Here is a 27,280-nt window from a genome sequence, read left to right on the forward strand (position 1 = left end):
GGGCAGTGTTAGCTGTGAGGAGGATGCTAGGAGGATGCAAGGTGACTTGGATAGGCTGGGTGAGTGGGCAAATGCATGGCAGATGCAGTATAATGTGGATAAATGTGAGGTTATCCACTTTGGTGGCAAAAACAGGAGAGTAGACTATTATCTGAATGGTGGCCAATTAGGAAAAGGGGAGATGCAGCGAGACCTGGGTGTCATGGTACACCAGTCATTAAAAGTAGGCCTGCAGGTGCAGCAGGCAGTGAAGAAAGCGAATGGTATGTTAGCATTCATATCAAAAGGATTTGAGTATAGGAGCAGGGAGGTTCTACTGCAGTTGTACAGGGTCTTGGTGAGACCACACCTGGAGTATTGCGTACAGTTCTGGTCTCCAAATCTGAGGAAAGACATTCTTGCCATAGAGGGAGTACAGAGAAGGTTCACCAGACTGATTCCTGTGATGTCAGGACTTTCATATAAAGAAAGACTGGATAGACTCGGCTTGTACTCGCTAGAATTTAGAAGATTGAGGGGGGATCTTATAGAAACTTACAAAATTCTTAAGGGGTTGGACAGACTAGATGCAGGAAGATTGTTCCCGATGTTGGGGAGGTCCAGAACAAGGGGTCACAGTTTAAGGATAAGGGGGAATTCCTTTAGGATCGAGATGAGGAAAACATTTTTCACACAGAGAGTGGTGAATCTCTAGAATTCTCTGCCACAGAATGTAGTTGAATGCAGTTCATTGGCTATATTTAAGAGGGAGTTAGATGTGGCCCTTGTGGCGAAAGGGATCAGGGGGTATGGAGAGAAGGCAGGTACAGGATACTGAGTTGGATGATCAGCCATGATCATATTGAATGGCGGTGCAGGCTCGAAGGGCCGAATGGCCTACTCCTGCACCTATTTTCTATGTTTCTAATATACATGAGTGGGCTGAGAGAAGTCTTAATCCACTTTAGTGCCATTGACTATGAAGCAAGCATGGGATTGATTGATTGTGGAATTGGAATATGCAGCACAGACACGGGCCTTTGGTACACCGAGTCCATGCTGATTGTTGGTCACCCATTTACGCCAGTCTTGTGTTATCCTGCATAAACATTCACTCCTTACAGTTTAGGGGCAATTTACAGATGCTAATTAACCTACAGACCCACATGTCTTTGGGATGTGGGACAAAGCCAGAGCACCCGCAGGAACCCACAAGGTCACAGGGGGAATGTACAAACTGTATACAGACAGCAACCAAGGACTGATCAACCCTGGGTCTGATGCTGTGAGGCAGCAGCTCTACCACCTGTGCCACTACGATGCCCAGGATGTCAGCAGTCAAGATTCCTTTCATTGTGTATCTGCAATGATTTTTGATGGTATCACTTCTCAGGTGGGAATTTCCACAAGGGTTATTGAATTAGTTAGACACAGGTGGATTTCATTCAACAGGTTACTGTGGGAGACAGAATGAATTAGACCAGGAACTATAAAGGATTTCAAAAAGGTAAAAGGGCCCTGAATCTTGGTCAGCATTTTCTGCCTCCATACCTTGTCCACTGTTGAGTCTTGCTCTGACTGACCTGAAAAATAAAATGAAATAAACACATCAAAAGAGTTTATGAAAGCCCCATAATTGCATTCACATGAAATCAAGCAAGTCTCTTGCATTGATGCAGATGATTTGTCCCCGATTATTCTAACAAACCTGGAGCTGCCTCAGTCATTTTCCCTTCACCATTCACAGAAGATTCTTCCTGCCCTTGCAGAGGTGAAGTCTCACTTTGCCCTCGTTCCATGGCCTCTAAACTGTGGTTATTCTGGGCATTACTCTCCTGTAAGAAAGCAGGATATCAGTTGTTTAACAAGGGAATAGTGTTGCTGTTGCCTGTGGCTGGAGAAGATGCAAAGATCAATGCTCCCGCAATCTCCTCTCTTACCTCGCTCGGTAGCCTGGGATAGATCCCTGGGTGTCCTGGGGATTCATCCACCTGAATGCTCGTCAACAACTTCTCCTCAATCTTCAACTGCCTTTGCACATCAATATTGTACACACTGATCTCTCTGTTCTCCATGTCCTTCTTCTTGGTGAAAAACAGATACAAAAATACGTGTTTAGTACCTCGATACATCCCCAGACTCCAAGCACTAATTCTGTCCTTTACCCTTGAGTGGTCCTACCTTCTCCCTGGTTTCTCTGGACAATGATGAAGAGAATAATAAGGACATTGTGCACATTGCTGAAGCATAATTGAAGCCCAAGTAAAAAATGTAATTGCCAAAACTATTCACTTAATTTACCATTTACATTGTCAGCTATGTGCTTGCTCACATTGTCAGTAATGCTTAGCTGAGGGAAATTGTGGTTCAGTTTGCCACTGTGTGTGTCAGATATAAGGTCCGTCAGAGGCAACTGAAGAATTGTCATTCAGAAAGGAATTGGAAATTGAGCATTAGAGCACACGCAGAGACTTGGACATGTTAAACATGATCATGCCTATAGACAATGAACAAGATCAAAAATACATGTTTGAGATTCTAGAGGAAGCTGATCCAGTGATGGAGATGCTCCCGATAGAACTGGATTAGTAAAACGGAACCAGGCAAGACAAAATTTGGTTGCAAGGATTCAAATACAAGATGCAATAAGTCATTGTTTGGGAAAGAACGTTAACAAAAACTGAAGGAGCCCGGCAGAAGATCAGCAATATCTGATCAGGGAAACTTCTAGTCAGTTATTAAAGATGGGATAGCAGCACATTTGGAAAGTGGTGAAATCATTGGACAAAGTCAGCATGGATTTATGAAAGGTAAATCATGTCTGACGAATCTTATAGAATTTTTCGAGGATGTAACTAGTAGAGTGGATAAGGGAGAACCAGTGGATGTGTTATATCTGGACTTTGAGAAGGCTTTCAACAAGGTCCCACATAAGAGATTAGTATACAAACTTAAAGCACACAGTATTGGGGGTTCAGTATTGATGTGGATAGAGAACTGGCTGACAGACAGGAAGCAAAGAGTAGGAGTAAACGGGTCCTTTTCAGAATGGCAGGCAGTGACTAGAGGGGTACCGCAAGGCTTAGTGCTTGGACCCCAGGTATTTACAATATATATTATTGATTTGGACGGGTGAATTGAATGCAACATCTCCAAGTTTGCGGATGACACTAAGCTGGGGGGCAGTGTTAGCTGTGAGGAGGATGCTAGGAGGATGCAAGGTGACTTGGATAGGCTGGGTGAGTGGGCAAATGCATGGCAGATGCAGTATAATGTGGATAAATGTGAGGTTATCCACTTTGGTGGCAAAAACAGGAGAGTAGACTATTATCTGAATGGTGGCCAATTAGGAAAAGGGGAGATGCAGCGAGACCTGGGTGTCATGGTACACCAGTCATTAAAAGTAGGCCTGCAGGTGCAGCAGGCAGTGAAGAAAGCGAATGGTATGTTAGCATTCATATCAAAAGGATTTGAGTATAGGAGCAGGGAGGTTCTACTGCAGTTGTACAGGGTCTTGGTGAGACCACACCTGGAGTATTGCGTACAGTTCTGGTCTCCAAATCTGAGGAAAGACATTCTTGCCATAGAGGGAGTACAGAGAAGGTTCACCAGACTGATTCCTGTGATGTCAGGACTTTCATATAAAGAAAGACTGGATAGACTCGGCTTGTACTCGCTAGAATTTAGAAGATTGAGGGGGGATCTTATAGAAACTTACAAAATTCTTAAGGGGTTGGACAGACTAGATGCAGGAAGATTGTTCCCGATGTTGGGGAGGTCCAGAACAAGGGGTCACAGTTTAAGGATAAGGGGGAATTCCTTTAGGATCGAGATGAGGAAAACATTTTTCACACAGAGAGTGGTGAATCTCTAGAATTCTCTGCCACAGAATGTAGTTGAATGCAGTTCATTGGCTATATTTAAGAGGGAGTTAGATGTGGCCCTTGTGGCGAAAGGGATCAGGGGGTATGGAGAGAAGGCAGGTACAGGATACTGAGTTGGATGATCAGCCATGATCATATTGAATGGCGGTGCAGGCTCGAAGGGCCGAATGGCCTACTCCTGCACCTATTTTCTATGTTTCTAATATACATGAGTGGGCTGAGAGAAGTCTTAATCCACTTTAGTGCCATTGACTATGAAGCAAGCATGGGATTGATTGATTGTGGAATTGAAATATGCAGCACAGACACGGGCCTTTGGTACACCGAGTCCATGCTGATTGTTGGTCACCCATTTACGCCAGTCCTGTGTTATCCTGTATAAACATTCACTCCTTACAGTTTGGGGGCATTACAGATGCTGATTAACCTACAGACCCACATGTCTTTGGGATGTGGGACAAAGCCAGAGCACCCGCAGGAACCCACAAGGTCACAGGGGGAATGTGCAAACTGTATACAGACAGCAACCAAGGACTGATCGACCCTGGGTCTGATGCTGTGAGGCAGCAGCTCTACCACCTGTGCCACTACGATGCCCAGGAGGTCAGCAGTCAAGATTCCTTTCATTGTGTATCTCAAGTCAAGTCAAGTCAAGTTTATTCGTCACATACACATACGAGATGTGCAGTGAAATGAGAAGTGGCAATGCTCGCGGACTTTGTGCAAAAAGACAAACAAACAAACAAACTACAAACAGAATGGAACAGAATCACATTTTCTTTTCCATATTAAATAATATGGGCGGAAGGAAAAAGGGAAAAAACAGCAAATTAAAAAAAAGCAGCAAGAGTGGTTCAGTAAAGTTCGTCCCTGGAGAGTTTACAGACCTAATGGCCTCTGGGAATAAATTCCTTCTAAACCTCTCCGTTCTCACAGCATGGCAACGGAGGCGTTTGCCTGACTGTAGCAGCTGGAACAGTCCGTTGCAGGGGTGGAAGGGGTCTCACATGATTTTATTGGCTCTGGAGTTGCACCTCCTGATGTATAGTTCCTGCAGGGGGGGCGAGTGTAGTTCCCATAGTGCGTTCGGCCGAACGCACTACTCTCTGCAGCCTTCTTGTCTTGGGCAGAGCAATTCCCAAACGAGATTGTAATATTTCCGGACAAGATGCTTTACACAGCCGCTGAGTAGAAGCATTGGAGGATCCTCAGAGACACTCTGAATTTCCACAATTGCCTGATCTGCAATGATTTTTGATAGTATCACTTCTCAGGTGGGAATTTCCACAAGGCTTATTGAATTAGTTAGACAACTGTGGGAGAAAGGATGAATTAGGCCAGGAACTATAAAGGATTTCAAAAAGGTAAAAGGGCCCTGAATCTTGGTCAGCATTTTCTGCCTCCATACCTTGTCCACTGTTGAGTCTTGCTCTGACTGACCTGAAAAATAAAATGATATAAATACATCAAAAGAGTTTATGAAAGCCCCATAATTGCATTCACATGAAATCAAGCAAGTCTCTTGCATTGATGCAGATGATTTGTCCCTGATTATTCTAACAAACCTGGAGCTGCCTCAGTCATTCTCCCTTCATCATTCACAGAATATTTTTCCTGCCCTTGCAGAGGTGAAGTCTCACTTTGCCCTCGTTCCATGGCCTCTAAACTGTGGTTATTCTGGGCGTTACTCGCCTGTAAGAAAGCAGGATATCAGTTGTTTAACAAGGGAATAGTGTTGCTGTTGCCTGTGGCTGGAGAAGATGCAAAGATCAATGCTCCCGCAATCTCCTCTCTTAGCTCGCTCGGTAGCCTGGGATAGATCCCTGGGTGTCCTGGGGATTCATCCACCCGAATGCTCGTCAACAACTTCTCCTCAATCTTCAACTGCTCTTGCACATCAATATTGTCCACACTGATCTCTCTGTTCTCCATGTCCTTCTTCTTGGTGAAAACAGATACAAAAAACTTGTTTAGTACCTCGATACATCCCCAGACTCCAAGCACTAATTCTGTCCTTTACCCTTGAGTGGTCCTACCTTCTCCCTGGTTTCTCTGGACAATGATAAAGAGGATAATAGGGACATTATCCCATATTATCCCAGATATGCAATTTGCTTGAGACTGGGCTGATACAAGTCTTAATCCACTTTAGTGTATATTAGCTTTGAGATAATCGTGGGATATTGTCAGGGAAGAATCTTTACATTTTGTATCTGCACTGATTTATTGGTATTATTATTTCTAGGGTATATTTCCTTAAAGCTTATTGAATTAAACCAGCAAAGATGGTTTTTATTGATCTGGTTACTGTGGGGAAAAGGACGAGGTATTACTAGTGATTTCAGTTGGGAAGGACAAGGCATTACATGTGATTTCAAAGAAAAGATAATAGAACTCGAGACCGTGTTCAGCATTTTCGGCTTCTTCAACTTTTGCTGTGTAGAATCTTGTTCTGACTGATCTAAGGGAGAGAATGAAAGAAAAAACCCATCAGAAGTGATTTTGAAAGTCGCAGAATTGTAATCACAAGAGATCAACCACGTTCCTTGTCCCGTGTGGGTGAATTGTCCCTCGTGGTTTCAACAAACCTTGAGCTTCCTCTGATCTCCCTCCACAATCCTTAGATGTTCCTCCCTGGAACTGCTGGGTTGGAACGGAACCTTGTCCTTCTTCCATAGTATCATGACGCCGTTTTTGCGAACCAAGTTGCTCCTGAAAGAGAGCAGGATATCACCAAGGAAGGATCCCGACACAAAACATCGCCTATCCATGTCCTCCAGAGATGCTGCCTAATCCACAATTACTCCAGCAACGTGCTCTATGTAAGCTTCCAGCATCTGATGTGTCTGAAGAAGATCAGTTGTTTAACTGGGGCATAATGTTTCTGAACAGTATCTGCTGTTCACTTCATTGTTCAAGATTGCAAGCCCAGATAACATCCTGGTGAATCCCTTCTTCTTCCTTTCCAGGTTAATCATATTCTTTTTACAGTTTGATGTCATCTGCAAATTAACTAATGATGTCTCAAAACCAAAACTCAAATTGCCTTGTTACATTCATTGACATTCTGTTAAACCATTTCCCTGACACCATGTACACTCACCAATAAACCAGCCTTGCGCAGTCACACATAGTTTTTATGATTATGATATTGCCGTTTGTGGAAGAAATCTGTGCTGCACTTCAAGATTAATGCAAGTTGTTTTTCCTAAAAACATCTGACTATCTTCAACCTGTACTGGATTAGCTTCTGTTGAATTCAGAAAACATATGTAGAAGATGCTGGAGTGGCCGTGGTGTCCTTGGCCACCATTGAGTCCATGCTGACCATTGTTAACCTGTCCACACCAGTTCTAGATTACCCCACATACGTATTCACTCCCTACACTTTAGGGGCCATTTACAGAGGCAAATTCACCTTTTACTCATTCCCTAATCATTGTCAATCTTCCGAGTGGTTCAACAGAATGATAACATCAATGTTGGACAATTGGTCCCCTGGATAGACAACTCGATAGAGCCACCATTGTTGTACTTGGAGCAAAGGACAAATTGTTGCCAATTCAGGTGGCACCCTTCCTCCACGTGCCATCTACCAACTGACTGCCCCTTGGGATCAGAGGGGCACCAGAAAGGGAGATGAGGGCCACAGGCAAATAACCAGTTACTAAGGCTGGTCTCCACTAGTCAGCTTCACTAAAACTCAGCTGGTAGTCAGCCTTTGCCCAATTAACCAACCAGCTCATGGGCCCAGCACCAGCAACAAATAGGAAGTAATTCCCTGGGCTGGATGCCAACTAGCTGGCTGCCCTAGTTAACTATCGCAGATGTGCACCACGACAGAACCACAGCTTTCTTATTAAACGTTTCCAATTCCCACACTTCTTGAAGCCCGTCAGTCAACACCTCACCTCTTTTCAAACTTGTTTTCCGTGTCCTTATTTTATGTCCCTTTATGATTATGCTTTGATCTTTTTCTACATAAACTGTTCCTATGCCAACTTGTAGCTACAAGATCTGAATAGGCTATGTAAAGATTAAATCTCAAAGACACTGTGCTAAATAGGATGTTATACGTTTCATTCCATGGATTTAGTATGAATGTAGAGTAATAGATTGTGGTTCCGAATAATGGCTAAATTTATACAAGTATACAGTAGGAGGCTGGAGGCAGATCTCAGTAATTTGAAGAGAGTGTGCTGATAGAAGTCTTAATCCACTTCAGAGCTATTGGCTTCGAGGCAATCATGAGATGTGAGCAGGGAAGATTCCTTTCATTGTGTATCTGCAATGATTTCCTGACTATCGCTTCTCGGGTGTATTTCAACACCCAAGGCTTATTGAATTTCTTTTCTGCCCTTGCATGGTTGAAATGGGACATGGTCTTCCATCTGTAGCTTTTACACAATAGTTATTCTGGGAATTATTCTCCTGTAAGAGAGCAGGATATCAGTTATTTAACTGGGGAATCGTGTTGCTGAATGAGATCTACTTTCACTTCACTGTTCAAGGACAGTTTCTTCCCAGCTTTTCACTGTATCTCGGTGGGGTCAAGGAAAGAGCGTTCAGTTCACAGCCCTGTTTCCACCAATCTTTCCACCACCACGCACAAGAAGCGAGAAGACAGACACCATTGTATGCAGATGCCGAGACATGTGCTCAGCTCTGGCTGAATAACTTCTAATCTTGCGTGTGGACTCTATAAGAAGACTGTATCTTGGTACACGTGACAACAAATGAAACGCAACTCAACTCAAGCCTGCAAGCCTAGGTAACATCCGGGTGAATCTTTTCTGCACTTGTGGCCAAGTTAAGACTAACATTTTTAAACAACTCACAACTTGAAGGGTACAAGAAGGCACCAGAAATGGGCAGCTTTGCGATCTGCTATTCTTACATTCTTGTACTCCAGTATGATTATTACTGAACTGTATGTTTAACTGTACCCAGGTACATGTGACAATAATGTGCCATTGAACCACATAACAGAAAAAAGATACACCAGAGCTGAGACAAACTCCAGCAAAATTAATGCTTTTATGCATTACCTACCTTGTTCTCTGGTAATGTTGGGCACCATTCATTGTAGTCATCCTAAGCAAAAACAAACCTGCTGTTAAACAGCGAAACTACTGGTAATATGATTGCACTGACCAGGGGAGACCTTCATCTCTGATGACTAAAGATAACAGCAGCTGATCATGTCATCATGTCGCACAGAGTGTGGTGAATCTGTGGAACTCTCTGCCACAGAAGGTAGTTGAGGCCAGTTCATTGGCTATATTTAAGAGGGAGTTAGATGTGACCCTTGTGACTAAAGGGATCAGGGGGTATGGAGAGAAGGCAGGTACAGGATACTGAGTTGGATGATCAGCCATGATCATATTGAATGGCGGTGCAGGCTCGAAGGGCCGAATGGCCTACTCCTGCACCTATTTTCTCTGTTTCTATGTTGTCTTCAATGTTTAGATGGATGCAGTCAGCAGTTACTGATCTTGCATGAGTTTAATATGAGCAACTCAACACAGTTTTGTTTTTTTGATAGAATATGATTTTGAAAGCAGTTTAGTTTAGTTTAGAGAAACAATGCGGATGAGAACAGGCCCTTCGGCCCATCGAATCAGCGCCGACCAGCAAACCAACACTATCCTACACACACTAGGGACAAGTTACAATTTTACCAAACCAATTAACCTATAAACCTGTACGTTTTTGGAGTGTGGGAGGAAATCGGAACTCCTGGAGAAAACCCACACAGGTCACGGGGAGAACGTACAAACTACAGACAGACAGCACCTGTAGTTAGGGTCACACCTAGGACCCTGGCACTATAAGACAGCAACTCCACTCCACCCCTGTGCCACCATGCTGTCAGTTTGATCCTTTTCCTTTTAGAAAGGAAAACCGATGTACATTGTATAACAGATTCCAACACTATGCCAATAGTATTACACCAGAAATATATGTTCATCGTGGAATTAAGCTGTCTAATGCTGGGAAGTGCCTACTTGAAGTCACAGTTCCATCTATTTGCTGTTTTAACACTCCTTGACACAGGCACAGACTGCAGAGCCCAAAACCTGTAACCACACAATCCATTGGTGACGCTAGTCGGTTCTTTATCACCTCTCCCAGAGTTTGTGGTGCTGGCTCGAAGGGCCAAATAGCCTACTCCTGCACCTATTGCCTATTGTCGACTGGCATGGCTTTAGTGAAAGTGAAGAATATAATGACTGTATTGTCTAGGTATCATCATTGTGGGAGCCAGACTGGATTGATCAGAGTATCTAGAGCTATCTACCACTCGATGCATCAGAGCCACAGACATGACCCCAGATCAAACATCGTGCCAAACATGCCGAAACTAAAAACCCAGTGAAAACTCAAAAGACCTGCAAGCTGTAACTTTTTGGCATAATATTGAAGCTTGTTTCTGCATAATATATTACATGCTAAAATCTCAAATAAAGCAAAAACAAGGAATGGAAGGGCAACAGAAATTGAGTGAGAGTTAGCGACCTCAGTGAGATAATGTGGAAAATATAAAGTTTGTGTTTTAAACAAATGAATGTTGCTAATAGTTACTACAGGGAATGCTTTTAATCTCCTTCGGTTTTGTAAATCACAGCAAAAATGTCTAGTGTAAATGGCAATATTGCAGAATGCACCATAAATTAAAACTCATTGCTAATTGTAACTAAAATATAAGCACTAATGACAAGCATCTTACCTTGGATTTCTTAAATACCAAATCTGATGGAAGACTAATGTAATCTTCAATTTTCCTATATCGCATACAGTAGTAGTCAAATTCAAATCGTTTTAGTTGAAATGTAAGAATTTGTGGCAAATTCTTAAAATAATATCTCTGCAAAATGCAAGGTGGAGATTCATCTTTATTTATTTCTTAATTTGCATAAATATTTGCATTTCAAATGACCCAACCACCCACTGCTTTGTATTATACATCCTTGGCCTAGATAGAGTGGGTGTGGAGAGGATATTTCCACTAGTGGGAGAGTCTAGGACCAGAAGCCATCGCCTCAGTATAAAAGGACAGACCTTTAGGAAGGAAATGAAGAGAAAAGGAGAGCTAGATAGGGCTTAAAGATAGCGGAGTCAGGGGATATGGGGAGAAGGCAGGAACGGGGTACTGATTGGGGATGATCAGCCATGATCACATTGAATGGCAGTGCTGGCTAGAAGGGCCGACTGGCCTACTCCTGCACCTATTGTCTATTGAATTCCTTTAGCCAGAAGGTGGTGAATCCGAGGAATTAATTGCCACAGAAGGCCGTGGAGGTCAAGTCAATGGATATTTATAAGGCAGAGATTGATAGATTCTTGATTAGAGTGGGTGTCAAAAAGGCAGGAGAATGGGATTGAGAGATAGATTAGTCAAGATTGAATGGTGGTAGACTTGATGGGCCGAATGGCCTAATGCTGCTCCTATAACTTATGAACTTATGTGAATATATTATGAATGAACCTACATGCTGTAGTTACACAGACCCTGCCAGTGAAGACATTTGTTCACAACCAGCAATAAATGAGGGCTAAGAACTGATTTCACCTTGAACTAATATCATTTTCTGCCAGTCACCTGCTTCTATTACTTCTCCCTTTAACAGCTAATGAAGAATTAGAAATACCAGGATGATCAATTTGAAAAACGTACGGATGTTGATTCAGTCTTTTCCTCACAGACGTCACAATAACATTTGTTGTCGCCTTCCATCTTTTCCACGTCCAAAAACGCTCGAAGGGAATCTTCCTTTACCAAGAAAGAAACAGATTAGAATAGAAATGTTCCTATACATGTGTAAAACATGAGGCGTGGAATACAAGAATTGGACATTATGCCTCAGGTGTACAAGTTGCTGAGACTACAGCTACAGTATTGTGTGTAGTTTGGTTGCCATAATATGGGAAGATTTTGATTAAGCCAGAGGTGGTGCAGTAAAGGGCGTTGCAGGGACTGGAGGGCTGGAATTATAAGGTGAGACAAGAGGGAATGGGATTCTAGAGAGACACAAAAAGCTGGAGTAACTCAGCAGGTCAGACAGCATCTCTGGAGAAAAGGAATAGGTGACATTTCGGGCCCTGACCCTTTTCTTCAGACTGAGAGTCAGGGGAAAAGGATGGGATTGTCTTCCCTGGAGTAAAGGAGGCTAAGGGCTGACCTTAGAGAGATTTAGACAATTATGAGGGGCATGGAAAGGTAGAGAGTCACAGTCTTCTTCCCAGAGTAGGGGAGTCTAAAACTAGAGTATACAGGCTTTAGACAGGAGGGATTAGATTTAAATAGAACCTGAGGGGCATGTGGTGAAATACAGCCCGAGCTGTTGGGGAAAGTTGGAGAAATGGGAACTATTGCAATGTTTAAATGGCATTTGTTCAGGTATGTGTATTGGAAATGTTTTGAAGGATATGAGCTAACCAAACAAATGCAACCATCTCAGGCAGGCACATTGGTCCACGTTGATGAGTTACAATAGGTTGAAGGATCTTCCTGTAAAACATACTGTATAACCCTATGCCTTAGATATTTGTATTGTCTAAAACATGCTATAGCTGGTGTCTAAAACATGCTATAGCTGGTGTCTAAAACATGCTATAGCTGGTGTCCAAAACATGCTATAGCTGGTGTCTAAAACATGCTATAGCTGGTGTCTAAAACATGCTATAGCTGGTGTCTAAAACATGCTATAGCTGGTGTCCAAAACATGCTATAGCTGGTGTCTAAAACATGCTATAGCTGGTGTCTAAAACATGCTATAGCTGGGGTCTAAAACATGCTATAGCTGGTGTCTAAAACATGCTATAGCTGGTGTCTAAAACATGCTATAGCTGGTGTCCAAAACATGCTATAGCTGGTTTCTAAAACATGCTATAGCTGGTGTCTAAAACATGCTATAGCTGGTGTCTAAAACATGCTATAGCTGGTGTCCAAAACATGCTATAGCTGGTATCTAAAACATGCTATAGCTGGTGTTTAAAGACACATTAAGTTGTGAAAAATTGCAAATAGTTCTCATCTTTCATGGGCAACTGAGAGATCAGGTAGGTTAAGGTGGACTGAGCGAAGGTGTTCAGCAAAACGATCGCGAGACCAAGCGCAGGCTTGACGATCGCCTCTGCTCAGTCCACCTAAACCTACCCGATCTCCCAGTTGCTCAACACTTTAACTCCCCCTCCCATTCCCACACTGACCTTTCTGTCCTGGGCCTCCTCCTTTGTTAGAGTGAGGCCCAGCAGAAATTGGATGAACAGCACCTCATATTTCGCTTGGGTAGCTTACACCCCAGCGGTATGAACATTGACCTCTCGAACTTCAAATGGTCCTTGCTTTCCCTCTCTCTCCATCCCGTTCCCCTTCCCAGTTCTCCCACCAGTCTTACTGTCTCTGACTACATTCTATCCCTGTCACGCCTACTCCCCTGACATCAGTCTGAAGAAGGATCTCGACCCGAATCGTCTCTCCACAGATGCCTCCTGTCCAGCTGAGTTACTCCAGCATTTTGTGTCTATCTACTGATCTCTGATCTGTTACTTTGCATTACAATGGTACTCACTCTATTTGGATTTTTGCCAAGTCTAACCTCATGCAGGTCAGTGATTACATTTTCAAGCATAACTGCTGGGAAACTCCAAATGTTTAACACATTTGTCTTGCACTGTTTAACTTACCATACACGTAAACTTCTCCAACGAATTAGCTGAACACATAGATAGAGGTATATCCAGGAAAAGATTCTCTTTGTCCAATGGTACCTCGCATTTTGAACACATCATTGAGTGAACCATTGTGACCTGATAAATCTGAAATCCACAAGACAATGAAGAAAATTGGACTTATGATCCATGAGTAGGAATTAAATAATACTGAAAAGAAAACCAATATTTAAAAACAAAAATTCACATTATAAAAAGAGCAATGATCATTTTTATTTCTTCAAGGTGTACAATATAATTTATTAAGGAATAAAATTACTTGGGAACAAAACTCCTTGGCCGCGCTTGTGGCGCAGCTGTATAGCTGCTGCCTCACAGCACCAAAGACCCCCAGTTTGATCCTGATCCCGGGTGCTGTCTGTGTGGAGTTTGCGCGTTCTCCCTGTGACACCGTGGTTTCCTCCGGGTGCTCCCGTTTCCTCCCACATCCCAAAGACATGCGGGTTTGTAGGTTAATTGGCCTCTGTAATTTAACCCAAGCGTGTAGGGGAGTGGCCGCGAAAGTGGGATAACATAGAACTAGCACGAACGGGTGATCAATGGTCAGTGTGAACTCGGTGGGTCGAAGGGCCTGTTTCCCTGCTACACCTTTCAATGTTATTTATCCCCATATGGAATTTCACATGGGTTTGACACAAAGGTGGAAAGTGGTCTGTTATTGTTCTCCCTGGGACTCTGCAATCTCAGTTGCTCTCTGTGCAAGGCCAGTGATGTAGAGAGGCAGGCTTAGGTCAAGGACTCCACATATTAGTATATTGGTCACCAAGGAAGTCAGAACATTATTACACTAGGTGAGGGAGAATCGTCACCCTATTCTCTAGATCACTCTGAGCCTACCTACACTTCAAAGCTTCAACCATTGCCTAGTGATGAAAGTTCTTGTGGCAATTACAAAAGTGACTGATGGGATGGGATATACTGGAGGTGTTTTTCAGGGTTCGGGCACATGGAAATGATGTTTGATGCAGAAGCTAATTTTTCATCAGTTAAGTAATAAAAACGATCAGAGGAACTTTAACTGTACTGACTGAGACTTAGTGGTCAACTATCTATATGTCCTAGATAGACACAAAATGCTGGAGTAACTCAGCGGGTCAGGCAGCATCTCTGGAGGGGGGGGGGGGGGGTTTGCACACTTCACGTGATTAGCCCTGTTTCGACGAATGCAATCAACCTGGTGTGCCCGATCAAATAAGATCAAATAGAACACGTTATCCTACAACTTTAGGCTGTTCACACCATACACAAGAAGAAGAAGCATCTGGAGAGAAGGAATGGGTGATGTTTCAGGTCATGGCCCTTCTGCTGCCTGACCCACTGCGTTACTCCAGCATTTTGTGTCCACCTTCGATTTAAACCAGCATCTGCAACTTGAGCGCCCTGGAGCGCAAAAGACTACAAAAAGTGGTAAACACTGCCCAGTCTGTCATTTGGCTCTGACCTCCCGTCCATCGAGGGGATCTATCGCAGTCGCTGCCTCAAAAATGCTGGCAGCATCATCAACGACCCACACCATCCTGGCCACACACTCATCTCCCTGCTACCTTCAGGTAGAAGGTACAGGAGCCTGAAGACTGCAACAACCAGGTTCAGGAACAGCTACTTCCCCACAGCCATCAGGCTATTAAACTTGGCTCAGACAAAACTCTGAACATTAATAGCCAATAATCTGTTATTTGCACTTTATCAGTTTATTTATTCATGTGTGTATATATTTATATAATGGTATATGGACACACTGATCTGTTTTGTAGTCATACCTACTATGTTCTGTTGTGCTGAAGCAAAGCAAGAATTTCATTGTCCTATCAGGGACACATGACAATAAACTCTCTCTTCAACTCGCTCTCTCTATATTTCCTTCCCTATGTCCCTCAACATGCATTTCAGTACCAAACCATTCAGTGGAGCATGGGTGGGGTACGTTAACCCAGAGGAAGATCAGATATTCTACATCCATGGTGTGAACTGGACATGGAGATTTGTGCTAATTGAAGGAGAGGTGATTGTAGAGGATGCTCTCATTTCAACCCTGCCACCAGGAGGATGGTAATGGAGTCTGAAACTGTCACTTTCACGTTCAAGAACAGCTTCCTTCCAGGAACCATCAGTCTTGAGAACTACAAACACCACAAACTGTCCTGGTTGCATGATGATTTTTAGCAATAATAAGTGTTTTTAATGTATTTGGGTTTTTTTTGTTTATTGTGTTATCGATGAATACTGTGCTTACAGGACTGTTGTGCTGTTGCAGGTTAAAATGTCATTGTTCCGTTTTGGTGCATATGAGAATTAAGCAGGTCAGGCAGCAACTCTGAAGAAAAAGAATAGGTGACGTGTAACTGTCACTTGTGGAGAAATAATCCAAAAGGGAGACTCTAGGAGGCTGGAGTTGCTGGGATTTGAGCAAAAAAATAAACAATAAAAAATTGTTGGAGGAACGCAGTGGGAAAGCATCATCTGTGGAAGGAAAATAATTGGTGAAATTTCAGGCTGAAGCCCTGCATCAAGACTGGTGCAGGTTCTTGATCCAAATCATCGACAAGTTAATTCTCCTCCGCACATGATACTCAACTCATGAAGTTCCTGGGGCAATTTGCTTTCATGCAAGAGAACGGAACAGGATAATTAAGAAGTTGAAAATGACAGTCAGTTGCAGAGTCTCTTGCCCAGAGTTGGTGAATCGAAGACCAGAGGACATAGGTTTAAGGCGAAGTGGAAAAGATTTAATAGGAATCTGATGGGTAACTTTTTCACACAGAGGGTGGTGGGTGTATGGAACAAGCTGCCAGAGGAGGTAGTTGAGGCAGGGACTATCTCAGTGTTTAAGAAACAGTTGGACAGGTACATGGTTTGGAGGGATATGGACCAAACACAACCAGGTCGGACTAGTGTAGCTGGGACATGTTGGTAGGTGTGGGCATGTTGGGCCGAAGGGCCTGTTTCCACACTGTATCACTCTATGACATTTAACAGAGGCACCATTTAAAAGCTAATTATGTCGAGTACAACCAGGGATCAATCTTACCTTCAGAATATTGTTCTCTTTGTCCATTTTGGTGCTCAGTTTGCTCATCAGACTGCGGAAACATACTTCAATATCGCACTGTTTGTAAACTTAACAAAATTGTTCAAAAATGTTTAAGTGAGCATGCAAGTTTAAATAATACCTTAAAAACATTAGCATCAATTTCCTGGTAAGTGCAGATATCAGTAGTTTATATTTTCTTGAAGATTAATTGTAAAATAGGAATTGCATAAATAAACAAAACAATGCTGGGAATACTCAACAGGTCAAACAACTTCTGTGGAGATAGAAAAATAGAGGTGACATTTCACGTTGATGATCTTTCGTCAAATGTTGATGGAAGATTGTCAACCTCAAATGTTTACTGATGCAATTATCAAGAAGCTCATCAGCGCCTCTACTTCCTGAGAAGATTATGGAGAGTCGGTTTGTCAAGGAGGACTCTCTCTAACTTCTACAGGTGCAGAGTAGAGAGCATGCTAACCGGTTGCATCTTGGCTTGGTTCGGCACTTTGAGCGTCCTGGAGAGGAAAAGACTACAAAAAGTAGTAAACACTGCCCAGTCCATCATCGGCTCTGACTTTCCTTCCATCGAGGTGATTTATTGAAGTCGCTGCCTCAAAAAGGCTGGCAGTATCATCAAAGTCCCACACCATCCTGGCCACACACTCATCTCCCTGCTACCTTCAGGTAGAAGGTACAGGAGCCTGAAGACTGCAACGACCAGGTTCAGGAATACCTACTTCCCCACAGCCATCAGGCTATTAAACCTGGCTCGGCCAAAACTCTGAACATTAATAACCCATTATTTGTTATTTGCACTTTATCAGTTTATTTATTCATGTGTTTTGTAGTCAATGCCTATTATGTTCTGTTGTGCTGAAGCAAAGCAAGAATTTAATTGTCCTATCAGGGACACATGACAATAAACTTGAACTTGAAATACTGTATTTTTGCAGAAATCTCTCCGGCCCCATTGTGCCTGCAATAACCATCAACTTGCACTGCAGTAAATGTTGATAACCATCATTGCTATCTATAATACACCTAGGTGAGCATCAAATCAGCTTTGCAGAGCAATGGTATTACCTAAAGGTTTTTTTTGGTAATACCATTCCTGGGATGTCAGGACTTTCATATGAAGAAAGACTGGATAGACTCGGCTTGTACTCGCTAGAATTCAGAAGATTGAGGGGGGATCTTATCGAAACTTACAAAATTCTTAAGGGGTTGAACAGGCTAGATGCAGGAAGATTGTTCCCAATGTTGGGGAAGTCCAGAACAAGGGGTCACAGTTTAAGGATAAGGGGGAAATCTTTTAGGACCGAGATGAGAAAAACATTTTTCACACAGAGAGTGGTGAATCTCTAGAATTCTCTGCCACAGAAGGTAGTTGAGACCAGTTCATTGGCTATATTTAAGAGGGAGTTAGATGGTGGCCCTTGTGGCTAAAGGTATCAGGGGCTATGACAGAAATATTTCAAATGTCATTAGAAACGGGAATAGTGTCGGAGGATTGGCGTACTGCGCATGTTGTTCCATTGTTTAAAAAGGGGTCTAAGAGTAAACCTAGCAATTATAGACCTGTTAGTTTGACGTCAGTGGTGGGCAAATTAATGGAAAGGATACTTAGAGATAATATATATAAGCATCTGGATAAATAGGGTCTGATTAGGAACAGTCAACATGGATTTGTGCCTGGAAGGTCATGTTTGACTAATCTTCTTGAATTTTTTGAAGAGGTTACTCGGGAAATTGATGAGGGTAAATCAGTGGATGTTGTATATATGGACTTCAGTAAGGTCTTTGACAAGTTTCCTCACAGAAGGTTGGTTAAGAAGGTTCAATTGTTGGGTATTAATGGTGGAGTAGCAAGATGGATTCAACAGTGGCTGAATGGGAGATGCCAGAGAGTAATGGTGGATGGTTGTTTGTCAGGTTGGAGGCCAGTGACTAGTGGGGTGCCACAGGGATCTGTGTTGGGTCCACTGTTGTTTGTCATGTACATCAATGATCTGGATGATGGTGTGGTAAATTGAATTAGTAAGTATGCAGATGATACTAAAATAGGTGGGGTTGTGGATAATGAAGTAGATTTTCAAAGTCTACAGAGAGATTTATGCCAGTTGGAAGAGTGGGCTGAAAGATGGCAGATGGAGTTTAATGTTGATAAGTGTGAGGTGCATCTTGGCAGGACAAATCAAAATAGGACGTACATGGTAAATGGTAGGGATTGAAGAATGCAGGTGAACAGAGGGATCTGGGAATAACTGTGCACAGTTCCCTGAAAGTGGAATCTCATGTAGATAGGGTGGTAAAGAAAGCTTTTGGTGTGCTGGCCTTTATAAATCAGAGCATTGAGTATAGAAGTTGGGATGTAATGTTAAAATTGTACAAGGCATTGGTGAGGCCAATTCTGGAGTATGGTGTACAATTTTGGTCGCCTAATTATAGGAAGGATGTCAACAAAATAGAGAGAGTACAGAGGAGATTTACTAGAATGTTGCCCGGGGTTCAGCAACTAAGTTACAGAGAAAGGTTGAACAAGTTAGGGCTTTATTCTTTGGAGTGCAGAAGGTTAAAGGGGGACTTGATAGAGGTCTTTAAAATGATGAGAGGGATAGACAGAGTTGACGTGGATAAGCTTTTCCCCACTGAGAGTAGGGAAGATTCAAACAAGGGGACATGACTTGAGAATTAAGGGACATAGGTTTAGGGGTAACATGAGGGGGAACTTCTTTACTCAGAGAGTGGTGGCTGTGTGGAATGAGCTTCCAGTGAAGGTGGTGGAGGCAGGTTCGTTTTTATCATTTAAAAATAAATTGGATAGTTATATGGACGGGAAAGGAATGGAGGGTTATGGTCTGAGCGCAGGTATATGGGACTAGGGGAGAATACGTGTTTGGCACGGACTAGAAGGGTCGAGATGGCCTGTTTCCGTGCTGTAATTGTTATATGGTTATATATGGTATGGAGAGAAGGCAGGTACAGGATACTGAGTTGGATGATCAGCCATGATCATATTGAATGGCGGTGCAGGCTCGAAGGGCCGAATGGCCTACTCCTGCACCTATTTTCTATGTTTCTATGTTTCAACAAGGGACCAAACCCAAAGGTACACAAAAAAGCTGGAGAAACTCATCACATAAGATAGTTCTGGGGTCATATGTAAGCCAGAATGGCAGTATTCTTCCTCTAAAGAACATTAGTAATCTGGGTGGATTTTTAAGACAACCAGTAGCTTTTGTGGATATTATTCATGAAACTGGCTGGGTTTTTCTTCTAAATGAAACAATTTAAATTCTGCATTTTGGAATTTGAACACAGGTGTCTGAATTACATGTCCAATGTTTTAACTACTGTGCTACCATGGCAGTTGTAAAAAAATCCACACCCATAAACATGTACACCCATAAAATATTGATAATATATGATATAACTTTTAGCCTTTGGATTTGCCCTTCCTTTGTGACTATAATACTGGCTCCACTCATGGACCAACAATCATAAATAGATCAATAGACAGAATTCTAACAAATGGAGAAACATTTTTTTAATATAAAAAAGCTGCTAACTGATGAAAGCATTGACTTATCTCTTGCTTACCATTTAATTCCAAGTAGGAAGTCAAGCTTTTTGTACACACGGAGTGATAATTTTCCCTTGCTAATTGTTCAAACAGGTTTTTCAGTTCATCTATTAAACGATCTTGAGTTTGTGATCTGGGGGGAAAAACGGTAAATTCTAAATTGCTTTAAGCCTCGGAATAAATAGCAATCATCTTTAAAACAAGAATAACTAGTTGGGTACATAAAACTTGAAGGAATTAAAACAACACCTGTTATATGAGCTTTCAGACTAAAGATGGTTAAGATACTGCTATGTAGGTAGAAAAACATCTTTAATAAAGACACAAGGAACTGCAGATGCTGGAATTTGGAGCAAAAAAAAGTGCTGGAGGAACTCAAGGGTATATATACTCAGGCACCTACTGTGATGGGAATGGATAGGCGATGTTTCGGCTCCAGACCCTTCTTCAGACTTTAATGGAACTGGCTAATGTTTTTGGATGGTTTCCACTTTGTGTGATAGAAGACTTTGTGCATCCTCATGGATATTGATTCTCTTTTGTTATAGTTTGAAAGTGGCATTCTAATTTTCTAACGCATGATTCCATAAAGTGAGAACCCCATTTTACATGTTTAAATGTGAACACTTTAACAGTGCAGCTTGGACCCATGACACTGAGTTGCAATGGACCCTTGGTTTCAAAGCCACAGGCATTGATTTGTTTTTAATTATTTCCAACACCTGTACGTGCACATTTTTGACATGACTCGCTTTGCCTGCTAGTTCAGAAGGTTGCAAGTGTGTTTCAGGCATATGCAGAGTAGTTTGCACATCAAGTCCCACACTGGTTTAGAGTCATAGAGCTTAGAAACATGTCCCTCAGCCCAACATGACCCGTCTATACGTCCCACCTGTCTGTGTTTGGCCCATACCCCTCCAAATCTGTCCTATCCATTTACCTGTCTAATTGTTTCTTAAATCCCCACCCTTAACCTTTGAATAAATTGTGCCTTCTGTGAAAAGAACTAAACTCAGAATATCTATCCACGTAAGGTCACCAGGTCAGAGGGCTTCACGCACGGAGCCGCTCAATCCATCTGGAGGACATCACAGCTTCCGCTATATGTTGTTAATACACGAAACGCGTACTTTCCTACCTGTTAAAAACCGCCAAAATGTTGAATTTTTGCGCTGTAAATAATTGTGGAAGTCAGGGTTACCGTGAGAGACATGTACCCAACTTCAGAATTCCAAAAGTGAAGCGAAATGAAGGTAAAGAGAAGCGAGAGCTGAAGAGACTACAACGGCTAAACTGCTTGGCGAACATTGGCCGTGCAGATATCGAAATTGAAAATATTGGGAATTATCGCGTTTGCTCACTGCATTTCATCAGCAGTAAGGCATTATTTGTGTTTTTTCTTGATTCCTTTGGTATCTAAAAAGTGATAAATCTGGCTTTAAAATTTAAAAATCGCCCATGGTTCTGAAGTGGGTTTTTACATACAAAAAGCAAACGCTTCTGAAGCTAAATTTATCATTTAAAAAAATCTCCAAAGTTACGAATGGTGTGTGGTAAAGTAAGTTTTCTATCATTATGCTATTGAGGTGTATATTTTGGCAAATAATAAAATGTCCTGACAGCTTAAACAGCCACTCCCTTTCAATAGGATGTTGTCAATTTGCTGAGGTTGATTATGTCCAATTAACAGCTAACAATGATGCCATTCCTTGGCTTGCATCTGAGTAAAATATAATTCAAAACACACGTATGGTTTGTGATTTTTTAATGATAAATTTTGCTTCAGAGGCGTTTTCTTTTTGTATGTAAAAACCCACTTGAGAACCATGGGCGAATTAAAAATGTTAGACAGATTTATCACTTCTGAAACTTTTGAGATGCCAAAGGAATCAAGAAAAAACACAAATAATGTCTTACTGTTGATGAAATGCAGTGAGCAAACGGCCAATGTTCACCAAGCAATTTGGCTGTTGTTGTCCCTTCAGCTCTCGCTTTTATCTACCGTCATTTCTCCTCACTTTTGGAATTCTGAAGTAGGATAAATGTCTCACACGCTTATCCCGATTGCCATAATTATTTACAGCGCAGAAATTGACCATTTTGGCGGGTTTTAACGGGCCCGCTACGCTGGAAACAATGGTCAGTGTTTACCTACAGTTCATTGCATGTACTCCAGTTGGAGTAGCGTAGCAACAGTACGGGTCATGGGTCGTGACCCGACTGCCGTGCAACCTCCCTATACATATTTTAATTTCAAAATAATCGTGTAGCTATCAAATAATTTTCATCTTTCTAATTTCTACATCTTTTGTTTTAAATTTAGTTTGCCAATCAGGATTGAATAATGAACAAGCAAAAAAACACAGCTGTTGTAAATGATCAATTCTTTAGACTTTAGAGTAACAGGTCCTTCAGTCGGCCAAGTCTACGCCAACCAGCAATCACCCCATACACTGGCACCATCCTACACACTAGGGACAATTTACAATTTTCCAGAAGATAATTAACCTACAAACCTGTATGTTTGGAGTGTGGGAGGAAACCAAAACATCTGGAGAAAACCCACGTGGCCACAGGGAGAGCGTACAACTTCTGTACAAACAGCACCTGTAGTCAATATCGAACATGGGTCTCTGGCGCTGTGAGGCAGCAACTCTACCGCTGCGCACTGTACTCACCCTTTTTTTCCCATTTCTCACCTCACAGTTTCTGCCCAGCTTTCTGAGTATTTCCAATACGTTCTGTTTATAAATGAGTATTGAATAATACACAGCTTTGAGTTGTGGGAATCTCCATCACATTCCCTCCCCCTAACAATATCTCACTTGCAATTTTCTGGGTTGCATTCTCTTTTCCAAATACAAGTTCACCATCAATTTATACGTTTTGACTTTTTTGTCAAACAGGATATTCAGTTTTCAGAAAGATTTCTATAATTACCACAAATATAGTAGTCAACAGAAACATTAATTCTATATACAAATAGAGTAGTGAACAGAAACAATATTTATTACATAAAAATGCTACACATAGAGTGACCATCGTACCTGCTAATGCAATCTTTAAATTCTGGAGTCATGAACCATGTTTGAAGTAATGTGTTCAGATAACTTGTGGATCCCTGATTATTCAATCCAACAAAATTCATTTCTGATTTTGATCCTGAGTAATTTGAATTGAAAGGAAAAGTTGTTTAAAATCCCAATAGTATCTATTCTGTTCAAGGTTTTTCATTGCTATAACCAACATAATTGTCACAATGCAAGAGTGCAAAAAAGATTTGCTTGGGCCAAAGGGGATGAGGTTAATTGAGATGCAGCTTTGCCCAGTAGTTGAAAGCAGACTTGAGAAAAAAAAAAAGGTTTTTGAAAAAAAACAAACAAATATAGAGCATTAGAGAGAATTATTCAGGGAATGCTAAGGACCAGGAGTGTAATGGTTGACTGAATTGTCACCTCAGAGAGCATTGTGAAATGAGGGTAGGAAGAGGTCCAGTGTTACTCAAGTAGAGACTGGTGTCAGGGGTTATGGGGAGAAGGCAGGAGAGTGGGGCTGAGAGGGAAAGATAGATCAGCCATGATTGAGTGGCGTAGACTTGGTGGGCCGCATGTGGCCTAATTAATGCGGCTATATAATGCTCCTATAACTTACGAACTTGTGACTGCAGACAGCTGCAAGCATAGAAGGCTGGGTCTAACGCTAAGCTTTGGGTAGTGATATCTCATTTTAAATTGAATTGAATCTTAGACTAATTACCCTTTCCCAAAACATTGAGGAAAAATAAACATTTCAGACACATAGAACCGTGGAGGATTGGAGGTGGAGATGGTCGCCTTGGTCGGGGGTCACTTTTAGCATTGTCCCATGAGGGTGAGTATATCCATCCACAGCTTTGCTCTTCCTATGAAAGCCTGTAGGTTTCAAACACATTCTCTCCCCCCGCCCCACAGATGCGAACTGGATTTCTGCGCGTTTCTGACTATGTTATGAGGGTTTTCCAGCGATGAGGTTACTTTACCTCGGTTCTTGCCAGTCGCGGCCATTATTCTCTTAAATCCTGCAAAACATTATCAAAAATGTTATGAAGTGAGAACATAGAACAAAGAGGGAGAGAGAGAGAGAGAGAGAAAGTCACACATTGCTGGAGTAACGGCGGATTAGGCAGCATCTCTGGAGAGCATCATGAACAGGCGAGCTTTTCTAGAGTCGGGACCCTTCTTCACACATTCGGAAGTGTGAAGTTCACCACATACAACGGTGGGTAATGGAGAGAGAGAATTGGCCTCCACAACATTAGTGAAATGCCGCACACGTTTGCAAAAGTGCCTCAATTCGTCTGATCGTTGGTTGAATGCTAAAATATTTGTCTTTACCGTAGCGCGGCTATAACCAAGGGACAACTTACGATTCCACCCCTTATTGATGGCAGGCCACCGGTACAGCCAGGGCATGACCGGGCCAATCTCACAGCGATAAAGCCATGAAAGCGTCCACACGATAGTTCTGGAAATTGTTTTCAGACAACATCAGTAAAACTACGGTCGTTTTTATTTCTACGAAAGACGACCGCTCTCAACTTTCGGTTTCGTTTGTTTTGAAAAGTTCGTTCGTCGGAGAAGGCAGTTCCAGTTTCAATTTACTGTAATTGGCCCCGTGTTACAAGCAAGGGGAACAGCAGAGTTTTGTTTGGAGATTTAAAACCAACCTGCTTCCATTAAAATGTAGATTTCAGATGCTGGTTCCCTGGAGTCTGTTGTCGTCGATTATGTCATTAGATCCTCTAGGTTTGATTTGAGTTTATTATTGTTATAAGTTCATTTGTTCATATGTGATATGAGCAGAATTAGGCCATTCAACCCATCGAGTTTACTCTGCCATTCAATCTTAACTGATCTATCTTTCCATCTCAACCCCATTCTCCTGCCTTTCCCCCGATACCCTACTAATCAAGAACCCGTCAGAACATCCAGGTTAGGAACAACTTCTTCCCTACAGCCATCAGGATATTAAACACTACAACCTCCAATAAGGGTTTCACCCAATAAACAGCTAACTACGGCCTGTTTCCTTAATTATCATTATTTTTTTGGATATCTTTCATTCTTTGTTCTCTATCTCTCTACATCATCATCTATATCTCTCATTTCCTTTCTCCCTAACGTATGAATAAGGGTCTTGACCCAAAACATCACCCATTCATTCCAGAGATGCTGCCTGTCCCACTGAGTTACTCCAGTTTTTTGTGTCTATCTTCGGCATCTGCAGTTCCTTCCGTCACAACTTCCAATAAGGTCTGAACTGCACAGACTTGGGGGCATTGGTTTTGTCTTTTCGCACTGTAATTGGTTGTTTTTTATGTTATACTAGACTAAGTGGGACCCGTTGGATCCCAGCATCACACGGGAGGGCTGGCTACCAATGCAATATTCCACCTCTCCAACAATTCCAATATTGCTCGCCAGTGGTGGGGGGGGGGGGTGGGGGGGGGGGGGGGGGGGGGCTTTCTGTTGCGCTAGTATGGGTGTTGCGGGCCGAAGGTACTGGTTTCCAGAGGGCCAAATGGACCAAATGGACTCTTGGGCTGGCAGCCAACTGTTGCAACGATTTTAAAAGCCAAGCCAAGGCAAACAATTGGGCAGCTGCCACCTGACAACCAAAATTCATTTTGTGAACACAAACACTTTTAAAAAGGCGAGGCAAACATTTGGGCAGCAGCCACCTGACAACCAAAATTTATATTATGAACACAAACTTTAAATAAAAAGGCAAACAATTTGGCAGCAGCCACATCGAGGGGACTCAGCGTGGAGTAGATGTGCGTTCAGTGTTATTCACAGCTCAGAGAGCCGTGACCCTCTCGCTTCCTGGGTCTGGCAGAGACTGAGTGAGGCTTGACACTTCCGGGTTTTATAGTCCCTCCCCCTGCCGCCAGTGGGGGCAGCAGCGAGAATGGGGAATTAAAAAAAAACATTAATATGTCTCCGATTTTTCATCGATGGGTGAAATCCTCTGGTCCCGGAAGGCGGAGGGGGGCTCTGAGCGATGTGGCCAAAAATGACAGCCGTAGATGAAAAAGCTACTTTTATAACAACTAACCAGGTTCGCTTCTTAATAAACAGACACCACACAAACTGTTTGGTAGACCAGTTCAAAACTTTACTTATTATCGGCCGATGGAAGGGAGCGAGAATTCCAGCTAAGTGACCAATGTAGACACTCGACTGTCCTCGGTCCACCTCTCTGAACAACAGAATTACATTGCATTAAATAGGGTTTTTTTGTCCCCTTAGCACATTCCACAGACATTAGTCATGGTCAGATGTACAGGAAAAGGTTTCCACAGAATGCATCACATCAAAGGCATTTTGTTTACATGGTACAAGATATACTAAAAACATTGGCCATTTGGTTTAGGTCATTTTATCTTCAAAGAGATCACCCTAGCTCTTTCGCTGCTTCCTCTCTGTCACTTGGTCCCTCATAAACATAGGACACTTGGTTTACGGCATCTTATCTCAAAGAGATCTCTCTAGCTTCTCCTCTCTGCTTGTCACTTGTGAGACAATGTTATAGGATTTATTATCTCACACACCACAACCTGAGGCAAGCCTAATTTGGGACTAAATATAAGCTGTAAACTAGCCCAGAAGCCAATTTAAAATCTTCTTATATTTTTAACTAAAATTCGGCTTCATCATAGATGGCGGCCTTCTCTAAGAAATCGCAGCACAGTGGGCCAAAAGCGGTCAAGATCAGACTTTTAGTAATATAGATATATATAGGTGTGTGAGTGTTTGTGTGTATCTATCTATCTATCTATCTATCTATCTATCTATCTACTATTAAAACTCTCGTGCCATCTGACCGGCTGCTGTCCGGCTGCCTGTCTGCCTTTTGATTCGTTGACTTTCTGCCTTTTGATTTGTTGACGGCTGCTCCTTCCTATCAGCTTCCAACACACTTCGAAACAAACTTGCAAGACAGGAACACTCTGAACCTTTCACTGCTGCAGCAGGCAGGGGAGGTGCAATTGGATTTTTTTTTAATCCACTGCTGAGGGAGGCA

The 27,280-nt window shown here is 42.3% G+C and overlaps 1 protein-coding gene across 3 annotated transcripts in view; it reads right to left on the bottom strand.

Moving 5' to 3' along the window:
- Window positions 1-27,280, bottom strand: part of LOC116979527 (glutenin, high molecular weight subunit PW212-like) — a 189,866-nt gene that overhangs the window by 26,583 nt on the left and 136,003 nt on the right. For all 3 annotated transcript variants that reach the window (XM_033031057.1, XM_033031059.1, XM_033031058.1), the window contains exons 13-20: window positions 8,916-8,957; window positions 6,452-6,575; window positions 6,266-6,324; window positions 5,429-5,555; window positions 5,272-5,303; window positions 1,920-2,063; window positions 1,688-1,814; window positions 1,531-1,562 (exon numbers count right to left, since the gene is read on the bottom strand). In XM_033031057.1, coding sequence (XP_032886948.1) covers window positions 1,531-1,562; window positions 1,688-1,814; window positions 1,920-2,063; window positions 5,272-5,303; window positions 5,429-5,555; window positions 6,266-6,324; window positions 6,452-6,575; window positions 8,916-8,957 — 687 coding nt within the window. The remainder of the gene's footprint in view (window positions 1-1,530; window positions 1,563-1,687; window positions 1,815-1,919; window positions 2,064-5,271; window positions 5,304-5,428; window positions 5,556-6,265; window positions 6,325-6,451; window positions 6,576-8,915; window positions 8,958-27,280) is intronic.

The sequence above is a fragment of the Amblyraja radiata genome, chromosome 13 (assembly GCF_010909765.2).
Source record: "Amblyraja radiata isolate CabotCenter1 chromosome 13, sAmbRad1.1.pri, whole genome shotgun sequence".
In the NCBI taxonomy this organism is placed as follows: domain Eukaryota; kingdom Metazoa; phylum Chordata; class Chondrichthyes; order Rajiformes; family Rajidae; genus Amblyraja; species Amblyraja radiata.